This window comes from Eumetopias jubatus, unplaced genomic scaffold, assembly GCF_037043125.1.
Source record: "Eumetopias jubatus isolate StellerSeaLion01/CBP00866 unplaced genomic scaffold, mEumJub1_p1.0 scaffold_10, whole genome shotgun sequence".
Taxonomy (NCBI): domain Eukaryota; kingdom Metazoa; phylum Chordata; class Mammalia; order Carnivora; family Otariidae; genus Eumetopias; species Eumetopias jubatus.
This window is the reverse complement of record NW_028274816.1, coordinates 45,466,583-45,488,665: the sequence shown is the minus strand read 5'-3', so window position 1 is coordinate 45,488,665 and position 22,083 is coordinate 45,466,583. Positions and strand designations below refer to the sequence as shown.

The 22,083-nt window shown below is 39.7% G+C and overlaps 1 protein-coding gene across 8 annotated transcripts in view; it reads right to left on the bottom strand.

Annotated features, from left to right (window-relative positions):
• DPY19L3 (dpy-19 like C-mannosyltransferase 3) overlaps positions 1–22,083 on the bottom strand; it is a 78,612-nt gene that overhangs the window by 24,353 nt on the left and 32,176 nt on the right. For 5 of the 8 annotated variants that reach the window (XR_003612356.2, XM_028123528.2, XM_028123525.2 and 2 more), the window contains 6 exons: positions 20,208–20,331; positions 19,535–19,669; positions 3,863–3,994; positions 2,428–2,529; positions 458–531; positions 124–282 (listed from right to left, as the gene is read on the bottom strand). Coding sequence is in view for 7 of the 8 variants with exons in the window: in XM_028123528.2 (XP_027979329.1) it covers positions 124–282; positions 458–531; positions 2,428–2,529; positions 3,863–3,994; positions 19,535–19,669; positions 20,208–20,331 (726 nt within the window). In the remaining variant the exon portion in view is untranslated. The remainder of the gene's footprint in view (positions 1–123; positions 283–457; positions 532–2,427; positions 2,530–3,862; positions 3,995–19,534; positions 19,670–20,207; positions 20,332–22,083) is intronic. The other 3 variants (XM_028123527.2, XM_028123526.2, XM_028123529.2) reach the window with 3 other exon arrangements.

Genomic DNA, 22,083 nt, shown 5'->3' with positions numbered 1-22,083 from the left:
GTTATGATCCCCCTTTGAGCTACCCTGTCTGTATCTGACATTTTGAATTTCAACTGTGTAGTTTTTCTGCAACACAGAACAAGTTCATTAAAGCATAGGATAGGTTTCTGAAACATGCCATACCTGAGATTATGGAAGGCGACCGCTAAGGCTGCCATCACTGTGATGGACAGAACAAATATGTAAGCATAAAAAAGAAGAGTATCTGAAAGCCTTCCAAATGTATTAAAAGGTAAGAGGCCAAACGCTTCTTCACACAGATACAGATTTGCATCAAAATCTCTAGGGAACAATGAAAAGAAAGCCAAGTATTAAATTCAGTACAAGATAAGTAAACCACAAATTCTTCCTCAAAATGAGCCTGGAATTAATAGTTGAAGGCATAATGATAACAAGTTTTAAAGTCCCTGCTGATTTAATATAAAAAAGCAAACACAAATTTTAAATTCAGTCATACCTTGTTGCTCCAAACCCAAATTTTGCCTTCAGAAATTTAAATATGTGTTCGTCTGACTTCAGATTAAGAAGTTTCTATCAGGGAGGGAGAAAATGAAAGTTGTTATTAGTGCCTTGTGCGTGGTTTCCTGATAATTTCCCATTGAATACATATATTCAGTGTTCAGTTTCATAGGATTGTGTGCACATGGGTTTATAAAATTAGCAAATATTCTCAAGAGTTGTTAGAACTGAAGAATTCTAACACAGGGACTTTCAAGCTCCCTCTGTTCCTTTTTTTTGTTTTTAGCAGAATCATTTTTTCAAACCATCTTACATGTAAGTTCAACATGTAAAATAGATAAAAGATGAGCTTCTTTGGTCTCAGTGAGGGAAAGGGCTGAAGCCCAGTAGGAGTACACATTTTTTGATCAGAAAACCCATCATATGATGATCTGAAACCTCACACAGATACAGAGCCCACAGGGCCTGTCTGGCTTTGGGATTTCTGTCTGCAAACACAACTGATGCAAGACTCAGCCACATAAAGACAATCGACACCCTTGTGGTGGCCCTCTGGGGGAACTGACAAATGCCAGTGCGCACCATTAATGATTATAATTCACATTTTATTTTTAATATATGACTTATAAAAATCCATCCAACACAAATGGGTGAAGAAATCCTGTCAGAAGGAAAATGAAGATAGAAAAGAAGATGAATCCGGGAAGTGAGGTCAGTACATAAAATATATTCGCTAGAGATGAGCCACAAATTTGGGCTTACATATTCGACTAGCAAATGCAGAGGGAGATAAAAGCACAGGTTCTAAGATGAAAACAAACCAGTTGCTCAAAAGAGGTCCTAACACTCCCAGAACTGAGACTCAAGAGAAATTTTCCCCATGGGTACAGTAAAAACAGCAGGAGTCTCAAAGAAGATTTTTTCTAACGCCTCTCATTGTACATAGTTGGCAAGACATCAGGTACAATTCAATAGATGTTATTCTTCAGGAAGTCAAGAATCAATGGTCCAGGCAGGCAGCTCTCCACTGACTTAATCCAGGCACAGATCACTGAACATCTAGAGTGGGGAAATGGATGAACTGCGTATCTTTCAGCCAATGCTTCAGAAATGCTGATTGCTCAGCTCAAATAAGCTTTTGATAAGTACTGAACTCTATGGGGTTTAAGAACATAGGGACGAGGACCCGGAGTGGAAGTGTTTAATGCAGCTGGATGAGTGAGAGTCTTTGATAGTCATACAGACGGGAAGAGGGACTACCATTCTCTTATGGAAGAGAAGGAGTCTGTCAGGTCCATGCAGATGTCTCCCGTCCTGAAACCAGCCTTCTAGGAGGGGCAAAATCATCTTAACAAATCACTGTGCTTCTGATAGTAAAGTCAGTTTACTTATCTCTTTTTTCAAAGTAATCTCCACACGCAACGTGGGGCTCCAACTGACAACCCTGAGACCAAAAGTCACATGCTCCACCAACTGAGCCAGCCAGGTGCCCTGCCAGTTTATTTAACTTAAGCCAATAAAAAGAATGTCTTTTTTTTTTTTTTTGTACCACAGTATAAGAAAACGCTCTCTAAAAAGTAGGATTTTTTAACTTTAGAGAAACACTTGTTTAATGCTTTTAAAGTTGAGCTTTTACAAAGTTTAATAAGTCAAAAAGTGAGTTCAAGTTAGAATATTTTAAAGAGTGAACAGGGGCACCTGGGTGGCTCAGTCCATGATCCAGGGTCCTGGGATCGAGCCCCATGTCAGGTTCTGTACTCAATGAGGAAACTGCTTCTCCCCCCTCCACTCATGCTCCCTCTATCAAGTAAATGGATAAAAAAATCTTTAACAAGAGTAAATGGAAATCAGTGACTAAAAAAAATCAAGAAGACAACTGTTACTGAAACAAAGTTAAAGCTGAGCTTGTTACAAGTAAACCTGGTAATTCTGTAGTAATGTAAATTAAAGGTCATTTTATTAACCTACCTTAATAATGTTGTTGAGAAAAAGTGTCAAACATAAAACTGCAAATAAATGTAACAATAGTTTCCCAAGCCTATTAAGAAAGCTTCCAGTCTTCAGATTCTTCTAGAAATTAAGAGAGTTGAGTTTTAATTCTTAAGTTATTTCATAAACATTTAAGATGAGATTACTTAAGGATTTAAAACATTAGATCATGCAACATAGAGAAAAATATGTGGAAAATATAACCTAGTTTTTATGAAGTTACAATGTCTTAATATTTGTAAATTTCTAATATAAGGGTAAATGAATTCCTTAACAACAAGCTTGATAAGATCAGAAAACTGTCCTAGTGTTGTTTTTTTTTCCTTCAGACCTTTGCAACCAGAGTATGGAGTCTGCCAGAAGGTACTCAAAATACACTGACTGAACAAATCCTGTGATCATTGATCCCTTAATTCATGTAGCACAGACATGGCCATAACCCAATTAAATAAAAGACCTATCAGTATAAAAAAAGGTAAACTGTGTTCTTTGATATGTAATAGTTTTCTTATAACCCTTAGATAACTTTACAGATTATCAAATATAATATCTAAAGAGTTCAGTACGCATGTTTATTTATAAGTAAAGTTAGAAGGATGAATTAAAAGTCGGGACAGCTTGTCCATGACAGCTCTCACTCCAGAGAAAAAGGATTTATTCTTCCCAAAGCAGAAAGTAAAACAGCTTCTTGATATAAAAGTGTTCATGAGAAATGTCTCTCATATGCTCTTGAGAAAGAAAACAGGCTTTGTGACACTGTATGAAGAAGAACAATGGACTCTTAATTAAATCTCATGTAACTTTAAGAAATGTGAATTACTGAATTAAGCCAAAAGATCAGGCCAATGTTTTCAAACGTGACACTCTAGGAAATGTCCCCATAGTTCTAAATGTATGTCTTTGGATTCTCAAAATTCTGAGTTAATTTTAATTCACTTACAAATCAATACCATGGTATGGAACATTGAGGTAAAGAGCATTGCTACTGCATCAGTAATACGGTGTCCACCGACTTGAAAGGCACTGTGGCGAGCATATTTCCCCAAGCCACAGGTTCTTCTTACTCTTCATTCACACACAAAAAAAGTTAAAGATTTTTGCTCTTTTATTTCAATTTTCTATCAATGGCATTCAAATAAGCATCTTTGGCTAATCCCTGAACTAAGATTCCAATTCTCTAAGAAAAGAAACATGTCAAAACAAAGGGATGGCACATCAGAAAGCTAGAAAACAGAAATGCTATACCATGCATGTAACTCCCCCACCCCACAAAACACCTAAATAATACCCTCAGTGCTCTTCAGTGGGCATTTGCTCAGGCATCTTCCTTTGTGTGCTGTATGAAAACAAGGCCCAACCAACCGCACAATTAAAAAAAAAAAAAGTTTTCTTTAAGGACACAAAAATGTCCTACCTGAAGCTTTCTTGCAATTAATACAGAAAGGTTAAAACTGATAAGCAATGATCCAAGAATCATAGAATTAAAAAACTGAAGGATGCAGACCAGGAGCAAACCTGTCATTTGGATGCCGTATAGCCACGTCGCCTGCAACAAGCAAAGATCAGATGGTGAAATGGGTTTTATCAAGAGACTACCGCATGCTGACGTGTTGGCCACTGGCTGGATAACATTTCGAGTTACAAACAACACACCTAGCTTCAAGTAGTTCAGTCTAAAAAAAAGTCCCCCAAATGAAATCATTTACATCCTGTTTACCTTCTAAATATACAGCACTTTAAACTTTGTAATGTTAATTAAGGCGGAAACAAACAGAAAAACTGAAGTACAGGAAGCAAACAATGGCATAAATATATTCTGGAAACAGGCAAATGTGATCTGCAGCCTTCCATTTTCTTCTAAATTCTTTTACAGTTACTGTCTACAGTATTTTCTCATCTTCTGTTATTTCTGAATGTTCCGCACTTGAGGCCTGTGTCCTTTACTGCTTCATTTTCTGTGTGTGCTGAATTCCATTAGACAGACAGCTCCTCCCGGAGTGAGGCCTTCGACCCTCTGCCTCTTGGCTCTGAGGCAGGCGGCACAGTGCCGCAGTCGAGAACACAAGCCCTGAGGTGAACAGCACCTGCGCTACAGCCCCGATTCTGACATAAACCAGCTATGGGACCTTAATGGCCTGGACGCAGTTCATGTAGAAGAGGGATGATGACACCGTCTTCAGAGCTGCCATAATGGCCTGGCCTAAGGACCGGATGTGGTGATATTTTTAAAAGCCTAGCATATAATGAGCACTCACTAAAGACAGCTCTTGGTGTAGAAGGACTGTTGACAGGTTGATATTGAAAGATGCAAAACTCAACCAACTTGAACACAGAAAATATACCACAAAGAAAAAACGACAGTCTCTAATAAAGAGTTGATACTTTCTTTTTTCTTTTTAAAGATTTATGTATTTACTTGAGAGTGAGAACGTGGGAGTGTGTGGGCGGGGGAAAGGGACTGAGAGAATCCTCAAGCAGACTCCCTGCTGAGGGTGGAGCTAGAGGTGGGGCTCGATCCCAGGACCCCGAGATCATGACCTGAGCCAAAATCAAGAGTTGGACGCCTAAAACACTGAGCAACCCAGGCACCCCAAGACTTGATACTTGGTCTCCTAAGTTGGACAATTCCATATTCTTATTGGCATATGAAAAATTCTGCTTTTATTCAGCAGCAAATCAGATTTCCCTCCTAGTTTTGTTTTCTTCACCTCAAAGGAAACAAACCTATGTCAAGCATTTAAAGGCATGGCCTGCAATGGTTCAGTGCTTTTGGTTGGTGTTAACAGAAACTTGGATGTTAGGATTATACAGTATTTTATTGTAGGAGATTTAGAAAATCCAGGAAAACATAAAAAGAAACAATAATGGGATAGAAAGGTGGGCTCTAAAATCAAAATCCAACACCATTACCTACAGAAATAATATTGATTTCATAGTGGTGTATGATATTTCATATAGCATTTACTTATTTCACAATATATTGTATCATTTTCTCACATCAATGACTATTCTGTGAAAACTTAATTTTAAACGGCTATATAACATTCTACCATATGCCACAATTTGTCTGCCAGTGGATTGTTTCCAGCTTTTTATCATTATTAAAATTAATGTTATGAACATCCTTTTAAAAAAACCCTCAGATCATTGTATCTGGTTACACTCATTCAGCTTATCTGCCAGGGATATGTTCCAAGACCCTCAGTGGATGCCTGAAACCACGGAGAGTACTGAATCCTGTACACAGTATACATACCTATGATAAAGTTCCATTTATAAATGAGGCACAGTAAGGGGTTAACGATAACCACTAATAGAACAATTATAACCATATACTGTACAAAATTTATGTGAATGTGGTCTCTCTCAAAATATCTTCTACTGTACTCACCCTTCTGCGGAGGATGATGGGACATGGTTAGATAGCTAAGGAATAAAATGAAGGGCGGTGAGTGCTAGTGCCGTGGTGACACAGTGTTAGGCCGCTACTGACCGCACGTCAGAAGGTGGATTATCAGCTGCTCACCGTGGCTGACTGCACGTAACTGAAACTTGGATAAGGTGTGTGGGGGGGTGAGGGTGGGGACTACTGTCGCTCCTTAACCTTGTTCATTGTTGTATGCCTCGCACCTAAAACAACACCCACTAGAACAGTGTTGCTAAATAAATACGGGAGGAACGAACGAATGAATGCATTTCCTTAGGATAGATTTCCTAAAAGTACAATTACTGGTTAGTGAAGAAATAGCTTTTCTTTCTTAATAGCTTTATTGAGATATAATTCACATAGCACAAAATTCACCTATTTAAAGTGTACAATTCATGAATTTTAGTATTAATAGAGTTGCGCAAATATCACCAGAATCTAATTTTAAGACATCCTCATCATTTCCGCAACACCCTGCCAATCATCAGGTGATGGGCATTTGGGTGGGTTCCACTTTCTGGCCATTATGAATCATGATGCTATAAACATCCATGTACAAATTTTTATGTGGATATGTCTTCGTGTTTCGTGGGTATGTACATGGCAGTGGAATGCTGGATCACATGGTAACTCTATGTTTAACACATGAGGAGATGCTAAATTGTTTTCCAAAATGGCTGCACCATCCTGTAATCCCACCAGCAATGTAGGAGAGTTCCAACTCTTCATATCCTTGCCAACATTTGTTATCTGTCTTTGTTGTTGTTTTTAGATTTTAGCCATCTGAGGGGGGGGGAAGGTAATGGTATCTTATTTTGGTTTTGATTTGTGTTTCCCTAATGAGTAATGAGGCTGAGCATATTTTCATGTGCTTGTTGGACATTTGCATATGTTCTCTGGAGACATGCCTACCCAATCTTCCGCCCATATTTTATTGTTGAAAGAGTTGTAAGAGTTCTTTATATATTCTGGAACTGCCTTATCAGATATAGGATTTGCAAATATCCTCTCCCATTTTGTGAGTTGTCTTTTCACTTTGATGGTATATTTTGAAGCACAAAAGTTTTAAATTTTGATGAAGTCCAATTCATCTATTTTTTCTTTAGTCACTTGTGCTTTTGGTGCTGGATCCTTACAAAAAGGCTTGGCCTACTCCAAGGTCATGAAAAATTATTCCTGTCTTCTAAATGTTTTATAGTTAAAAAAATTAATGTGTTTTAGCTCTTACAACTAGGTCTATGATCTATTTTGAGTTAATTATTATGTATGCTGAGAGAGAAGAGTCCAACTTCATTCTTTCACATGTAGATATCTAGTTATCCCAGCACCATTTGTTGGAAAGATTATTCTTTCCCCATAATTATCTTGGCATCCTTGTTGAAAATCAAATTGACTGTTTATTTCTGAAGATTTATTTCTGGTCTCTCAATTTTATTCCATTGATTTATGTCCATCCTTCTACTAGTATCACACTGTCTTGATTACTATAGCTTGGAAGTAAGTTCTGAAATTGGAAAGTGGGAGTCTTCCAAATTTATTCCTCTTTTTCATGATTGTTTCAGCTATTCTGGGTCCCTTGAGTTTCCACGTGAATTTTAAGATCAGCTTGTCAATTTCTGCAAAAAATGCACCTGGGATTCTGAGAGTAATCGTGTTGAATCTGTACAACAATTTAGGGAGTACTGCCATCTTAACAATAGTGAGTCTTCCAATCCATAAACATGGGATATCTTTCCAATTTATGTAGGTCTTTAAAACTTTCAGTGTTTTGTAGTTTCCAGAGGATAAGCATAAGCACTTCTTTTGTTCAATTTATACCTAAGTATTTTATTCTTTTTGATGCTTTTCCTTCTAGGAAGTATTTTTTGCTCCCTTTCCTACTGGGGTGTAAATATTTTTCTTACTGATTTGTAGGACCTTTTTAAGGATAACATGAATACTTTAAAAAAAATAAAACAATTTTTTGTCTGCCTTTTTTGAGTTATGGTGTTTTTTGGTGCTGCCAGTTCTTTTTATATCAAGTAGGCATAATTCTAGAAAAGAGAACAGTTTAAGTTACAACAAGATTGCATAGTTATTATAAATGTTATTATATCCTAGATTCATAAGAAACATTGTTGGTGAACAGCCAGAATGTAAAACTGAGCAGTACTGTGTATTAGAAAGTCCTAGATTACCAGTGGTAGATCTGATGTTTGACATTAGCTCAGCTTCTTGATTCTATAAGTTCCTATCTCTTGTGAAATTTGGGAAGTTTTCAAACATTCCTTCAAAAAGTACTTTTTCAAATACTTTTTTCAGCCTCATGCTCTCTCTCTCCTTTGGGGATTCTGATCACAAGAATATTAAGAGTTTTTGTTATAGTCCCACAGGTGCCCGAGGTGCTGTTCTTTTTTTTCCAGGCTATTTTCTCTTGTTTAAATTAGGTAATTTCTAACTTGTTCTAGCTTCAAGTTCACTGGTTCTTTCTTCTGACCACTCCATTCTCCTGCTGAGCCCATCTACTGAGTTTTTAATTGTCATTATTGGAGTTTTTCAGCTCTCAAGTTTCCATTTGCTCATTTTTCTATTTTACATTTGTTTCAAGTGTGTCTGTAATTGCTCAATGAAAAATTTTTATAATGGCTGCTTTAAATTCCTCATCAGATAATCCAACTTCTGTGTGTTGGTGTTGGCATCTGTTGATTGTCTCTTTTCACTCAAGAAGATTTTCCTGGTTCTTAGTATAAGAAGTAATATTCAATTGCATTGTATTATGTTATGGGACTCTGGACCTTTTCAAAATTTCTGTGTTGGCAGGCCTCCTCTGACACAGTACCAGTGCTGTGGCAGTGGGGGAAGAAGGATGCTGCTTCTTTATTTCCAGATGGGGTTAGATGTCTGGGTTTTCCTCTGGACCTCCACTGACTTTTGGGAGACAGGGGAGAAGGGTGTCTCACTGCCGGGAGATGGTGAAAGTTTAGGCTCCCTACAAGGCTTCTGGCTGAGAAGGGAAAGGATGCCTCATTAAATTGCTCTTCTCGTGGCCTTCATTGACTCTGTATGTTGGGGGGGGGGGGAGTGAAGGGAGAGAGGGAGGCTTGTTACTTCTGAGCGGTGGTTAAAATCCCTGTTTCCCTGTTGATTTTTCCTGACACCATCCTGTCAGGAAGGGGGAAGGGCTAGCTCATGACCACTGGATGAGGGCTGAAGGTTCTCCCTATGGCCCTCACTGATGCTTCTGGGAGATGGCAGACTTCAGACACGGCCCTGGCAGAAAGTGAGTGGCTTGGTAGAGCTGGGTGAGGGTAGGAGTCTGGCTTGCCCACCAGCCCTCTGCCGATGGAGGTGGGAGTGAAACTGATTTTTTTCTGTGCTATTTGGCTGAAGTACTGCAGTTAATGTCCAAATGTTTTCTTTCTTGCTAGAGATATCTTGCCTCCCTTTTCCTGGTCCTTTTGGTTTTTCTTGGGGCTTCTGAGTCCATTGGTGTTTCCTGGTTGCTGACTTTTCCAGCACCTTCTCTGGAATATATGGGGCAAAAAGAAAATCTAAGGGCCTCACTGCTGTGTTCTTCCTCTCGGCGCCAGGGCTCTAAGCAGCCTGTTTTTGTTTCTTCCCCGCTTGAAATCTTCTTCTGTGAGTTTTATACACACTGTCCAAGGCTTTTAGTTGTACTAAGCAGGAGGAACAGGGAGAAGTGCATTCACCCCATCTTGTCTGGAACCATATGGAGTACTCTAAAATTCCCTCTTACGTAGTGATCATTCATGTGTCTTACTATGTTCACAATGGGTTAATAAAACTTCATTAGCCTCCATATTCTTTAACGGAGCCAAAGTATATGCCTTATACCATCTACTATTCTGCTCTATATTTAAAAAGCCTAGACACATTTCTGAGTGAAACTGGAGCTTTTGATGGTAAGAGAGTTTCCATTACCCAGGAAAAGATGAAATGTACTGAAGAGGATACTGCTTCTTGTCAGCACATCAGATGCTGAATTTGCATTACCGTTTTTTATACCAACTATTCTGACTCTCCCATTTGACATGATTAGAGGTCAGCGATTCCAATTTATGAAGAAACAAAGGCTCCAAGAAGTTAAGTCACTTTAAAGAGCTAGTTATTTTCATACCCAATAGCAGCAGCTTGGGTTTACAGCTCAGGATTCTTTCATTATTATACTGTTCCTCCTCAAATTTTGATACTTCCAACTACTATCACTAACATTAACATAGTTTCAACTATGAAAGTTTAACAAAGTGTAGAACTGAATATGGCATAAATCACCTGTATTATTCTTTAGTTTTGGGGTATGTGTGCCAACAGTATCTTTTATTGTTTTTGATTTTAAAAGAAAACAAAAAAATAATACATGTTCATTACAGAAAAATTAAAAGATTTAAAGGACAAAAGGAATTTAAGGACATCAGTCACATCAATCACAGTCAGCTGACTGCTAGTACTTCAATGTATATCTTTTCAGAAACTTTTCTCACTTTCCCTATATGTTTTACTTTTTTCTATTTTTATTTATGTTTTTAAAGGTTTTATTTATTTATTTTAGAGACAGGGAGAGAGAGAGAGTGAAAGCAGGGGGAGAGACAGAGGGAGAAGGACAAGCAGGTTCCATGCTGAGGGCAGAGCCTAATGCTGGGCTTGATCCCATGACCCCGAGATTATGACCTGACCTGAACTCAAGAATTGGACACTTAACCGACAGAGCCACCCAGGTGCCCCATATGGGTTTTACTTTTAAAAAACAGAGAGGGAGGGGGCGGAACAAGATGGCAGAGGAGTAGGAAACCCGGATTTCATCTGGTCTCAGGAATTCAGCTGGAAAGGGATCAAACCATTCTGAACACCTACGAACTCAACAGGAGATCGAAGAGAAGAATAGCAACAACTCTCTGAACAGACAAGCGACCACTTTCTGGAAGGTAGGATGTGCAGAGAAGTGAATCTGAGGCGATATTCAGGAGGATAGATGGCGGGGGAGGGGGCCTCCGTCGGCCGCTTCTGGCAAGTGCTAGAGCCGCGGAGCACAAAATCGGAACTTTTAGAAGTCGGCTCCACTGAGGGATGTCACTCCAGTGTCTAAGCGGGGGGTGGAACCCTTGTGGGACAGTGTGGTCTCAGGACTCTCAGGGTCACAGAAAGATCGGGGGTGCCTGAGTGCGGCAGAGCTCCCAGGTATCAGAGCGGGGAAGCCGGCTGCAGAGACGGGGCCGAGGCGCGGGCTCTCAGCTCGGGGTTGCCATAAACTGTGATTGGCGGCCCAGTTGGGCCACTGCTCCTCCAGCAGGGACCCAACAAGCGGCAGAGCTGGGGAGACTCCCCTTCCTCCTCCGGGAGGAGCGGCGCGGGAGCGCACCGCAGGGATCTGCTGGGTTTGGAGACTCCACATGGGGTCGGGTGCCAGAGATACAAACGCTCGGTCATAGGCCGGGTGAGCACAGAGTGCGGCCAGGGACCGGGGAGATGGGAGTGACTGACTGCTTTTCTCTGGGGGCGCACTGAGGAGCGGGACCCAGAGTTCTTGGCTCCTACGGGCGGAGATTGGGAGGCCACCATTTTCACTTTCATCCTCCAAAGCTGTACCGAGAGCTTGCAGGGAACAAAAGCTCCCGAGAGCAAACCCGAGCAGATTGCTTACCCAGATCGGCAACACAGCGGGGCAATTCTGCCTCTGGCAAAGACATTTGGGAACCACGGCAACAGGCCCCTCCCCCAGAAGATGAGCACAAACAGCCAGCCAAGACCAAGTTTACCGATCAATGAGAACGGCAGAACTCCAGTGCTAGGGGAATACTGCACATAGAATTCATGGCTTTTTTACCATGATTCATTAGTCTTTCAAAGTTAATTTTTTTTAACTTTTTTTTTTGAATTTTTCTTTTTCCCTTTTTCAACCAACATCTTATCAATCCCTTCTTTTAAAAACACATTTTTATTTTTCATTTTTAGAGTCATATTCTATCCCTTCATAGTAGTTACCCTTATTTTTAGCAGATATATATATATAAGTTGTTCTCTCTTTAAAATTTTGAGATACAGTGTCTTCTAACATATCAAAATATACCCTAAATCTCTAGTGTATGGCTTTGTTCTAGTCTCCTGCCTGATCACATTCTCTCCCGCCCCTTTTTTTTCTTTCTTTCCTTTTTTTTAATCCTTTCTTTTTTCAAACATCTTCTTATAAATTCCTTTTTAAAAATTTTTTACAATTTTCATCTTTACACTCATATTCCGTCACTTCATCGTGTCAACCCTTATTTTGTACATATATGTCTTTCTTTCTTTAAAATTTTAGGAGGCACTTTCTTCTAACAGACGAAAATACACCCAAAATCTAGTGTGGCACTGATCTATGCACCAGCCTGATGATATTTGATCATATTCTGTTTTTTTTTGTTTTCTTTTGTTCTGTTTCTGTTTGTTTTTATCTTTTTCTTTTTTTTTCTCTTTCTTTTCCCTTGGTTTCAGGTCTTTTCTGATTTGATTAGAATATATTTTCTGGGGACGTTGTTAACCTGTTAGCATTTTGTTCTCTCATTCATCTATTCTCCTCTGGACAAAATGACAAGATGAAAAAAATCACCTCAACAAAAAGAACAAGAGGTAGTACCATCTGTCAGGGACCTACTCAATACGGACATTAGTGCGATGTCGGACCTAGAGTTAAGAATCATGATTTTAAAGATACTAGGTGGGCTTGAAAAAAGCATGGAAGTTATTAGAGAAACCCTTTCTGGAGAAATAAAAGAACTAAAATCTAACCAAGTTGAAACCAAAACGGCTATTAATGACATGCAATCAAAAATGGAGGCACTAACTGCTAGGATAAATGAGGCAGAAGAGAGAATCAGCGATACAGAAGACCAAATGATAGAAAATAAAGAAGCTCAGAAAAAGAGAGAGAAACAACTACAGGATCACGAGGGCAGAATTCGAGAGATAAGTAATACGATAAGACAAAACAACATTAGAATAATTGGGATCCCAGAAGAAGAAGAAAGAGAGAGAGGGGAAGAAGGTATATTGGAGCAAATTATAGCAGAGAACTTCCCTAATGTGGAGAAGGAAACAGACATCAAAATCCAGGAGGCACAGAGAACCCCTCTCAAAAGCAATAAAAATAGATCAACACCCCGACATCTAGGAGTAAAACTTACAAGTCTCAGAGACAAAGAGAAAATCCTGAAAGCAGCTCGGGAGAAGAGATATGTAACCTATAATGGTAGAAAGATTAGATTGGCAACAGACCTATCCACAAAGACCTGGCAGGCCAGAAGGGACTGGCATGATATATTCAGAGCACTAACCGACAAAAATATGCAGCCAAGAATACTATATCCAGCTAGGTTGTCATTGAAAATAGAAGGAGAGATAAAAATCTTCTAGGACAAACAAAAACTAAAGGAATTTGCAAACACGAAACCAGCCCTCCAAGAAATATCGAAAGGGGTCCTCTAAGCAAAGAGAGTGTCTAAAAGCAGCATGGATCAGAAAGGAATACAGACAATATACAGTAACAGTCACTTTACAAGCAATACAATGACACTAAATTCATATCTTTCAATAGTTACCCTGAATGTAAATGGGCTAAATGCCCCAATAAAAGACAAACTCTATCAGAATGGATTAAAAAACAAGACCCATCGATATGCTGTCTGCAAGAGACTCATTTTAGACCCAAAGACAGCCCCACATTGAAAGTGAAGGGGTGGAAAACCATTTACCATGCTAATGGACACCAAAAGAAAGCTGGGGTGGCAATACTTCTATCAAACAAATTAGACTTTAGATTTTAAAACAAAGACTGTAATAAGAGATGAGGAAGGACACTATATCCTACTTAAAGGGTCTATCCAACAAGAAGATCTAACAATTGTAAATATCTATGCCCCTAACATGGGAGCAGCCAATTATATAAGGCAATTAATAACAAAAGCAAAGGAACACATTGACAACGATACAATAATACTGGGGGACTTTAACACCCCCCTGACTGAAATGGACAGATCATCTAAGCAAAAGATCAACAAGGAAATAAAGACTTTAAACGACACACTGGACCAAATGGACTTCACAGACATATTGAGAACCTTCCATCCCAAAGCAACGGAATACACATTCTTCTCTAGTGCCCGTGGAACATTCTCCAGAATAGATCATATCCTAGGTCACAAATAGATCTCAACCGGTACCAAAAGACTGGGATTGTTCCCTGAATATTTTCAGACCACAATGCTTTGAAACTAGAACTCAATCCCAAGAGGAAAGTCGGAAAGAACTCAAATACATGGAGGCTAAAGAGCATCCTACTAAAGAATGAATGGGTCAACCAGGAAATTAAAGAAGAATTAAAAAAATTCATGGAAACAAATGAAAATGGAAACACAACTGTTCAAAATCTTTGGGATGCAGCAAAGGCAGTCCTGAGAGGAAAGTATATAGCAATACAAGCCTTTCTCAAGAAACAAGAAAGGTCTCACATACACAACCTAACCCTACACCTAAAGGAGCTGGAGAAAGAACAGCAAATAAAGCCTAAACCCAGCAGGAGAAGAGAAATCATAAAGATCAGAGCAGAAATCCATGAAATAGAAACCAAAAGAACAGTAGAACAGATCAACGAACCTAGGAGCTGGTTCTTTGAAAGAATTAACAAGATTGATAAGCCCCTGGCCAGACTTATCCAAAAGAAAAGAGAAATGACCCAAATCAACAAAATCATGAATGAAAGAGGAGAGATCACAACCAACACCAAAGAAATACAATTATAAGAACATATTATGAGCAACTATATGCCAGCAAACTATAGATAACCTGGAAGAAATGGATGCATTCCTAGAGATGTATCAACTACCAACATTGAACCAGGAAGAAACAGAAAACTTGAACAGAGCTATAACCACTAAGGAAACTGAAGCAGTCATCAAAAATCTCCCAACAAACAAAAGCCCAGGGCCAGATGGCTTCCCAGGGGAATTCTATCAGACATTTCAAGAAGAATTAATACCTATTCTCCTGAAACTGTTCCAAAAAATAGAAATGGAAGGGAAACTTCCAAACTCGTTTTATGAGGCCACCATTACCTTGATCCCCAAACCAGACAAAGACCCCATCAAAATGGAGAATTACAGACCAATATCCTTGGTGAACATGGATGCAAAAATTCTCACCAAAGTACTAGCCAACAGGATCCAACAGTACATTAAAAGGATTATTCACCACGATCAAGTGGGATTTATCCCTGGGCTGCAAGGTTCGTTCAACATCTGCAAATCAATCAACGTGATACAATATATTAACAAAAGAACAAGAATCATATGATCCTCTCAATAGATGCAGAGAAAGCATTTGAGAAAGTACAGCATCCTTTCTTGATCAAAACTCTTCAGAGTATAGGGATAGAGGGTACCTACCTCAATATCATAAAAGCTATCTATGAAAAACCTACAGCGAATATCATTCTCAATGGGGAAAAGCTGAGAGCTTTCCCCCTAAGGTCAGGAATGCGGCAGGGATGTCCACTATCACCACTGCTATTCAACATAGTATTAGAAGTCCTAGCCACAGCAATCAGACAACAAAAAGAAATCAAAGGCATCCAAATCGGCAAAGAAGAAGTCAAACTCTCACTCTTCGCAGATGATATGATACTGTATGTGGAAAACCCAAAAGACTCCACCCCAAAACTGCTAGAACTCATACAGGAATTCAGTAAAGTGGCAGGATATAAAATCAATGCACAGAAATCAGTGGCATGCCTATACACCAACAACAAGACAGAAGAAAGAGAATTAAGGAGTCGATCCCATTTACAATTGCACCCAAAACCATAAGATACCTAGGAATAAATCTAAGCAAAGAGGCAAAGGATCTGTACTCAGAAAACTATAAAATACTCCTGAAAGAAATTGAGGAAGTCATAAAGAAATGGAAAAACGTTCCATGCTCATGGACTGGAAGAACAAACATTGTGAAGATGTCAATGCTATCTAGAGCAATCTACACTTTCAAAGCAATCCCCATCAAAATACCATCCACTTTTTTCAAAGAAATTGAACAAATAATCCTAAAACTTGTTTGGAACCAGAAGAGACCCCGAATAGCCAGAGGAATGTTGAAAAAGAAAAGCAAAGCTGGCGGCATCACAATTCCGCACTTCCAGCTCTATTACAAAGCTGTCATCAAGACAGTATGGTACTGGCACAAAAACAGACACATAGATCAATGGAACAGAATCGAGAGCCCAGAAATGGACCCTCAACTCTATGGTCAACTCATCTTTGACAAAGCAGGAAAGAATGTCCAATGGAAAAAAGACAGTCTCTTCAACAAATGGTGTTTGGAAAACTGGACAGCCACATGCAGAAGAATGAAACGACCATTTCCTTACACCACACACAAAAATAGACTCCAAGTGGTTGAAAGACCTAAATGTGAGACAGAGGTCCATCAAAATCCTAAAGGAGAACACAGGCAGCAACCTCTTCGATCTCAGTCGCAGCAACTTCTTCCTAGAAACATCGCCAAAGGCAAGAGAAGGAAGGGCAAAAATGAACTATTGGGATTTTATCAAGATAAAAAGCTTTTGCACAGCAAAAGAAACAGTCAACAAACCGAAAAGACAACCGACTGAATGGGAGAAGATATTTGCAAATGACATATCAGATAAAGGGCTAGTATCCAAAGTCTATAAAGAACTTATCAAACTCAACACCCAAAGAACAAATAAATCCAATCAAGAAATGGGCAGAAGACATGAACAGACATTTTTCCAAAGAAGACATCCAAATGGCCAACAGACACATGAAAAAGTGCTCAACATCGCTCGGCATCAGGGAAATCCAAATCAAAACCTCAATGAAATATCACCTCACACCAGACAGAGGGCTCAAATTAACAAGTCAGGAAACAACAGATGTTGGCAGGGATGCGGAGAAAGGGGAACCCTCCTACACTGTTGGTGGGAATGCAAGCTGGTGCTGCCACTCTGAAAAACAGTATGGAGGTTCCTTAAAAAGTTGAAAATAGAGCTACCATATGATTAGCAATTGCACTCCTGGGTATTTACCCCAAAGATACAAATGTAGGGACCCGAAGGGGTACGTGCACCCCAATGTTTATAGCAGCAATGTCCACAATAGCCAAACTGTGGAAAGAGCCAAGATGTCCATCGACAGATGAATGGATAAAGAAGAGGTGGTATATATACACAATGGAATATTATGCAGCCATCAAAAGGAATGAGATCTTGCCATTTGCAATGACATGGATGGAACTGGAGGGTGTTATGCTGAGTGAAATAAGTCAATCAGGGAAAGACATGTATCCTATGACCTCACTGATATGAGGAATTCTTAATCTCAGGAAACAAACTGAGGGTTGCTGGAGTGGTGGGGGATGGGAGGGAGGGGGTAGCTGGGTGATAGACATTGGGGAGGGTATATGCTATGGTGAGTGCTGTGAATTGTGCAAGACTGCTGAATCACAGATCTGTACCTCTGAAAGAAATAATGCAATGTATGTTAAGAAAAAAAAAACGAAGATAGCAGGAGGGGAAGAATGAAGGGGGGGAAATTGAAGGGGGAGACGAACCATGAGAGATGATGGACTCTGAAAAACAAACTGAGTGTTCTAGAGGGGAGGGGGGTGGGGGATGGGTTAGCCTGGTGATGGGTATTTAAGAGGGCACGTTCTGCGTGCAGCACTGGGTATTATGCACAAACAATGAATCATGGAACACTACATTAAGAACTAATGTTGTAATGTATGGTGATTAACATAACAATAAAAAATTAAAAAAAGAGAGAGAGGGAAAATAATGGTTATATAATACTGTTACACTGATATACCATATTTATTTAACAATACCGTATTGTTATTGACTTAGGTTTTTTCCAGCTAGCTTTTTCTTATTATAAGTACAACTAACATGAACATGCTTGATTATTTCCTTAGGCTAAATCTCTAGAGGTGAGAGTGTCAGTGAAAGGGAAAATGCATTTCTAGGCTTTTCTGTGAAATTACACTGTACAAAAATTTTATATAGTTTTCAAAATGGCCCAACGTATTTATTTTTTATGTGACAACGTACAGAGTTCTTTTGAAAGTACTTGCTTGAAAGGGGGGAAATGGGCTATTACTTACAAAGAGAGAAAGGGAGACCAACCGGCTCCAGAGAACAGGCCATGAAGAAATTCAAAGGCATCCAGGCATCCCTTCCCCGAAGCTTACGTCACCATGACCAAAGTCCAAAGAGGTTACAAAACAGTAAAAGCAAATACAAACAGACTCCGCTTCATTTGTACACGAGACATTCTGAGGCACCTGGAGCTCCATTACCATTATCAAATGTCATATATATGCCCTACACACACACACACACACACACACACACACACACTTTCCTCTGCTCTGTCTACTTGCTTTCCTTCCTGTATTTTACCTTCATATCCTGACCCCACCCTCAGCACTCCATCTTCTCATCTGTGGCTCAGCTTGAGCCTCCCACTTCTGTGAAACCTTTCTAGCCTACAACGAACCTTCTTAGATCTCTAGCGCTTCCTGGTACTACAAATTAACCTCTCCAGACATACGGACATCTCGTCCTAGCTGTCCACATCTTTACTTCCCACCATAGCACACACATGATGTCTCACACAGGTGGCGAGCTCTGTCGTGCCTGTCCACTGCCTGCCAGATGGACAACGCATACTTGCTGGTGGCCTTTAAGGTTTCCTAATTCAGATTCAGCCATTCTCTAAAGATTGCTGCATCTCTTTTGACACGGAATGAATGAATGTGACTCTTCTGTATTACACGATCTTGCTGCCTTAGAATGAGAATATTTTACGATACTGGGAAATACTTAAGTTACTTTAGAATAGTAACAATGAAGAGTTTTTACAACATCCACAATACATTAAAACACATTTCTGCATGTGAAAAACCCCTTGCCATGAAATGATAGCAGCACACATGGTTGTCACACACCATGAACAAACAACGGCTTCCTTAAAATGGCGCTGTCCCATAGGGGGCGCCTGGGTGGCTCAGTCGGTTAAGCAGCTGCCCTTGGCTCAGGTCATGATCCCGGGGTCCTGGGATCGGGCACCATGTCAGGCTCTCTGTTCAGTGGAGCCTGCTTGTCCCTCTCCCTTTGCCTGCCGCTCCCCCTGCTTGTGCGCCCATGCGTGTGCTCTCTCTGTCAGATAAATAAGTAAAATCTTAAAAAAAAAAAAAAAGGCCCTGTCCCATGTGTGGCCTTTGGTCAGGCAATGGGGAGTCCCACCTCATACTTGATCAATGTTACCATGAAAAGGGTGTTGTATGCCCATTGATCTCTTTGGGGGACAAAAGCACTACATAATAATACATTTTAGCTATCTTATATTTTAAAATTTAAGTCATCTCTGTAAAGGACAACTGACCTAGACATTTGTGCTAAATCCATCTCTTACTGTAGGATAAACAGAATAAAAGTTTAGATGGTCAATCTAGGCTGCACAGATTACTGAACCACAATTGACCACAGCGTATTTACATTAGAACTCAGAAGCAGCTTCGACTTGATTGTTAAGCATGTGCACATTTTGAACTCGTTCTGTCATCTAAACTGCTAAACGGCGGCTACCTCAAGGGAGAGAAAAGAGCGAAGTTTACCTTCACCGCCGGCAACATGTCCAAGGAGTCCAGTGTGAACAGCACTAATGCTTGCATCAGCATCATAAATTGATTAAATTGCCATGTCAGACTAAAGAGAAAAGTTGATATGAAAATGGCAAGAAGTGTCAGCCTCTGTAAAAAGAAAACCTCTGTGTAATTTCCATGTCTCTAGTAATAAAGAGCCCTGCCAACAAGTTCCCTCAAGATCAGCCAATATCTCTATAAACCAAATAGAAAAACCATAAACTGTGGCTCTGAAAACGCTTGCATTTGTTATTTAAGCTCTAAATATCCTAAAGTGACACTGGGCATATAAATATTCACATAAGGTATGTGTACTCCACAGTATTATGGAGGCGATAATGCACCAAGTCACATCTCAAGGGCAATGGCTTAAGGATTCTGACAGTTTCGCAGAAATTGTGTGTGGGCTTGCTGCAACTATTTGAGGGCAGATGATGTAGGGTATATTTTAACATCAAAAATGAAAACATTCACTTTGCAAAGTAGGAAAGGGCTCAGAAAGGGAAAATTTAATTTAACTCAAGTTAAAAAACTGGTCATGGAGAACTATTCACACACGATGGGACACCATGCACATCATATTTTCTGAAGCTTCTTCAACAAAACCGGAGAATTAAAAAATATGTAAGGTATTACCAAAACTTACCTCAGAAAGAGGCTGCAAGTTTGGTCGCAGGAAATATGTTATTGCTGCTATCTGAATTGCAAAGAATGGCAGAGCCCAATTCTCCCTCAGCGGGATGGTAAACTCAACTCTTGTGGTATCTATTCTGCACAGAGAAAACACAAACGGCCACAGGAATAATTTTTACTATAATCACCTGAAAAGATTTCCTACAGAGAAAGATGTAGGACATTAAATACACTTAAGATTCTGGTTATCAGTTCTCAACAACAATGATTTGTCCTTGCCATTATCATCCCTGTACCACCAAGTTGCACTGGGAAAACTTAAGCGCTCCGTCGACAGGTATGCAGCTAGCTAAGGGGTAGGACTGGCCTCCAAGCCTGGGAGGGTGACTCCAAAACCCAGGACTACGCACTCATGCCTAACTGCCTCCAACTTTTATTTCCCTAAAAGTTCATCAGTGCACACTGGCAGCGTGTCGCATTCTCCATTTCTTTGGTGCTTAAATCTGAATCTTAAATTTGTCATTGGAATTATTTGTAAAAGCTTCTTGTCCCTCTGGAACGTGAACCATCAGACGGTAAGTATAGCTAAGTTTTCACCTTTGTACACCCAGTACCAAGAGGCATCCTCACACAGACTAGGCATTCAATAAATGTCTTCTCTTTCCTCTTGATAGAACAACAAATTTGACTTTCATTTACTCTTTTTTTTTTTTTTTAAAGAATGTTTTTGTTTTTTTGGGGGGGGCAAAGGGAGAGAGAGAATCTTAAGTAGGCTTCATTTACTCTTAGCAAGAATACTATGTTAAAATGTTAAGAGGTAGCATAATAGTGTTTTCATACTCTGTGTTTGAATTCTGATGGAGACTAAGCTGGGGCCGTGTGTGTATGTGTGTGTGTATGACTTTATCTATATATACATACACACACGTTTACTTTTTAAGTAATATGTATTTTTAAGTGTGTGTATGTGTATGTGTGTATATATACACATAATACATATACATATATATAAAACTTAACCTTTTAAGCTTTAATTTCCTCAACTCTCTGGGGCACCTGGGTGGCTCAAGTGGTTAAGCAACTGTCTTTGGCTCAGGTCATGATCTCAGGGTCCTGGGATAGAGCCCCTCAGTGGGCTCCCTGCTCAGCGGGAAGCCTGCTTCTCCCTCTCCCTCTGCCCCTCCATGCTGTTGATGTTCATTCTCTCTCAAATAAATAAAATCTTTTATTAAAAAAAATTCATCATCTCTAAAATGGTCATAATATCTATCCTATAGGATTGTTAAAAGAATATATATAAAGCATTTTTAAAGTGGTTAGCATAAAGTAGCACTCAATAAGGTTATAATAAGTAATTTGCTTAGGATTATAAAATAAAATCAATATTAGAACTTGGCGCTGAAGTTTTAAGACTCCTACTGAATCCTGGTGTTGCTACTGTAGGTCAAGCAATAATTCAATGTATCTTGACTATGTTTTTCAAAAAATGCTATTTCAGGGTGCTCGGGTGGCTCAGTTGGTTAAACGTCTGCCTTTGGCTCAGGTCATGATCCCGGGGTTCTGGGGTCAAGCCCCATGTTGGGCTCCTTGCTCAGTGGGGAGTCTGCTTCTCCTTCTCCCTCTGCCCTTTCCCCCTCTCATGCTCGCTCCCTCCCTCAAATAAATCAGTAAAATCTTTTAAAAAATGCTATTTCATCCTAAGTCAATCAGAGAAAGACATGTATCATATGACCTCACTGATATGAGGAATTCTTAATCTCAGGAACAAACTGAGGGTTGCTGGAGTGGTCGGGGGTGGGAGGGATGGGGTGGCTGGGTGATAGACATTGGGGAAGATATGTGCTACGGTGAGCGCTCTGAATTATGTAAGACTGTTGAATCACAGATCT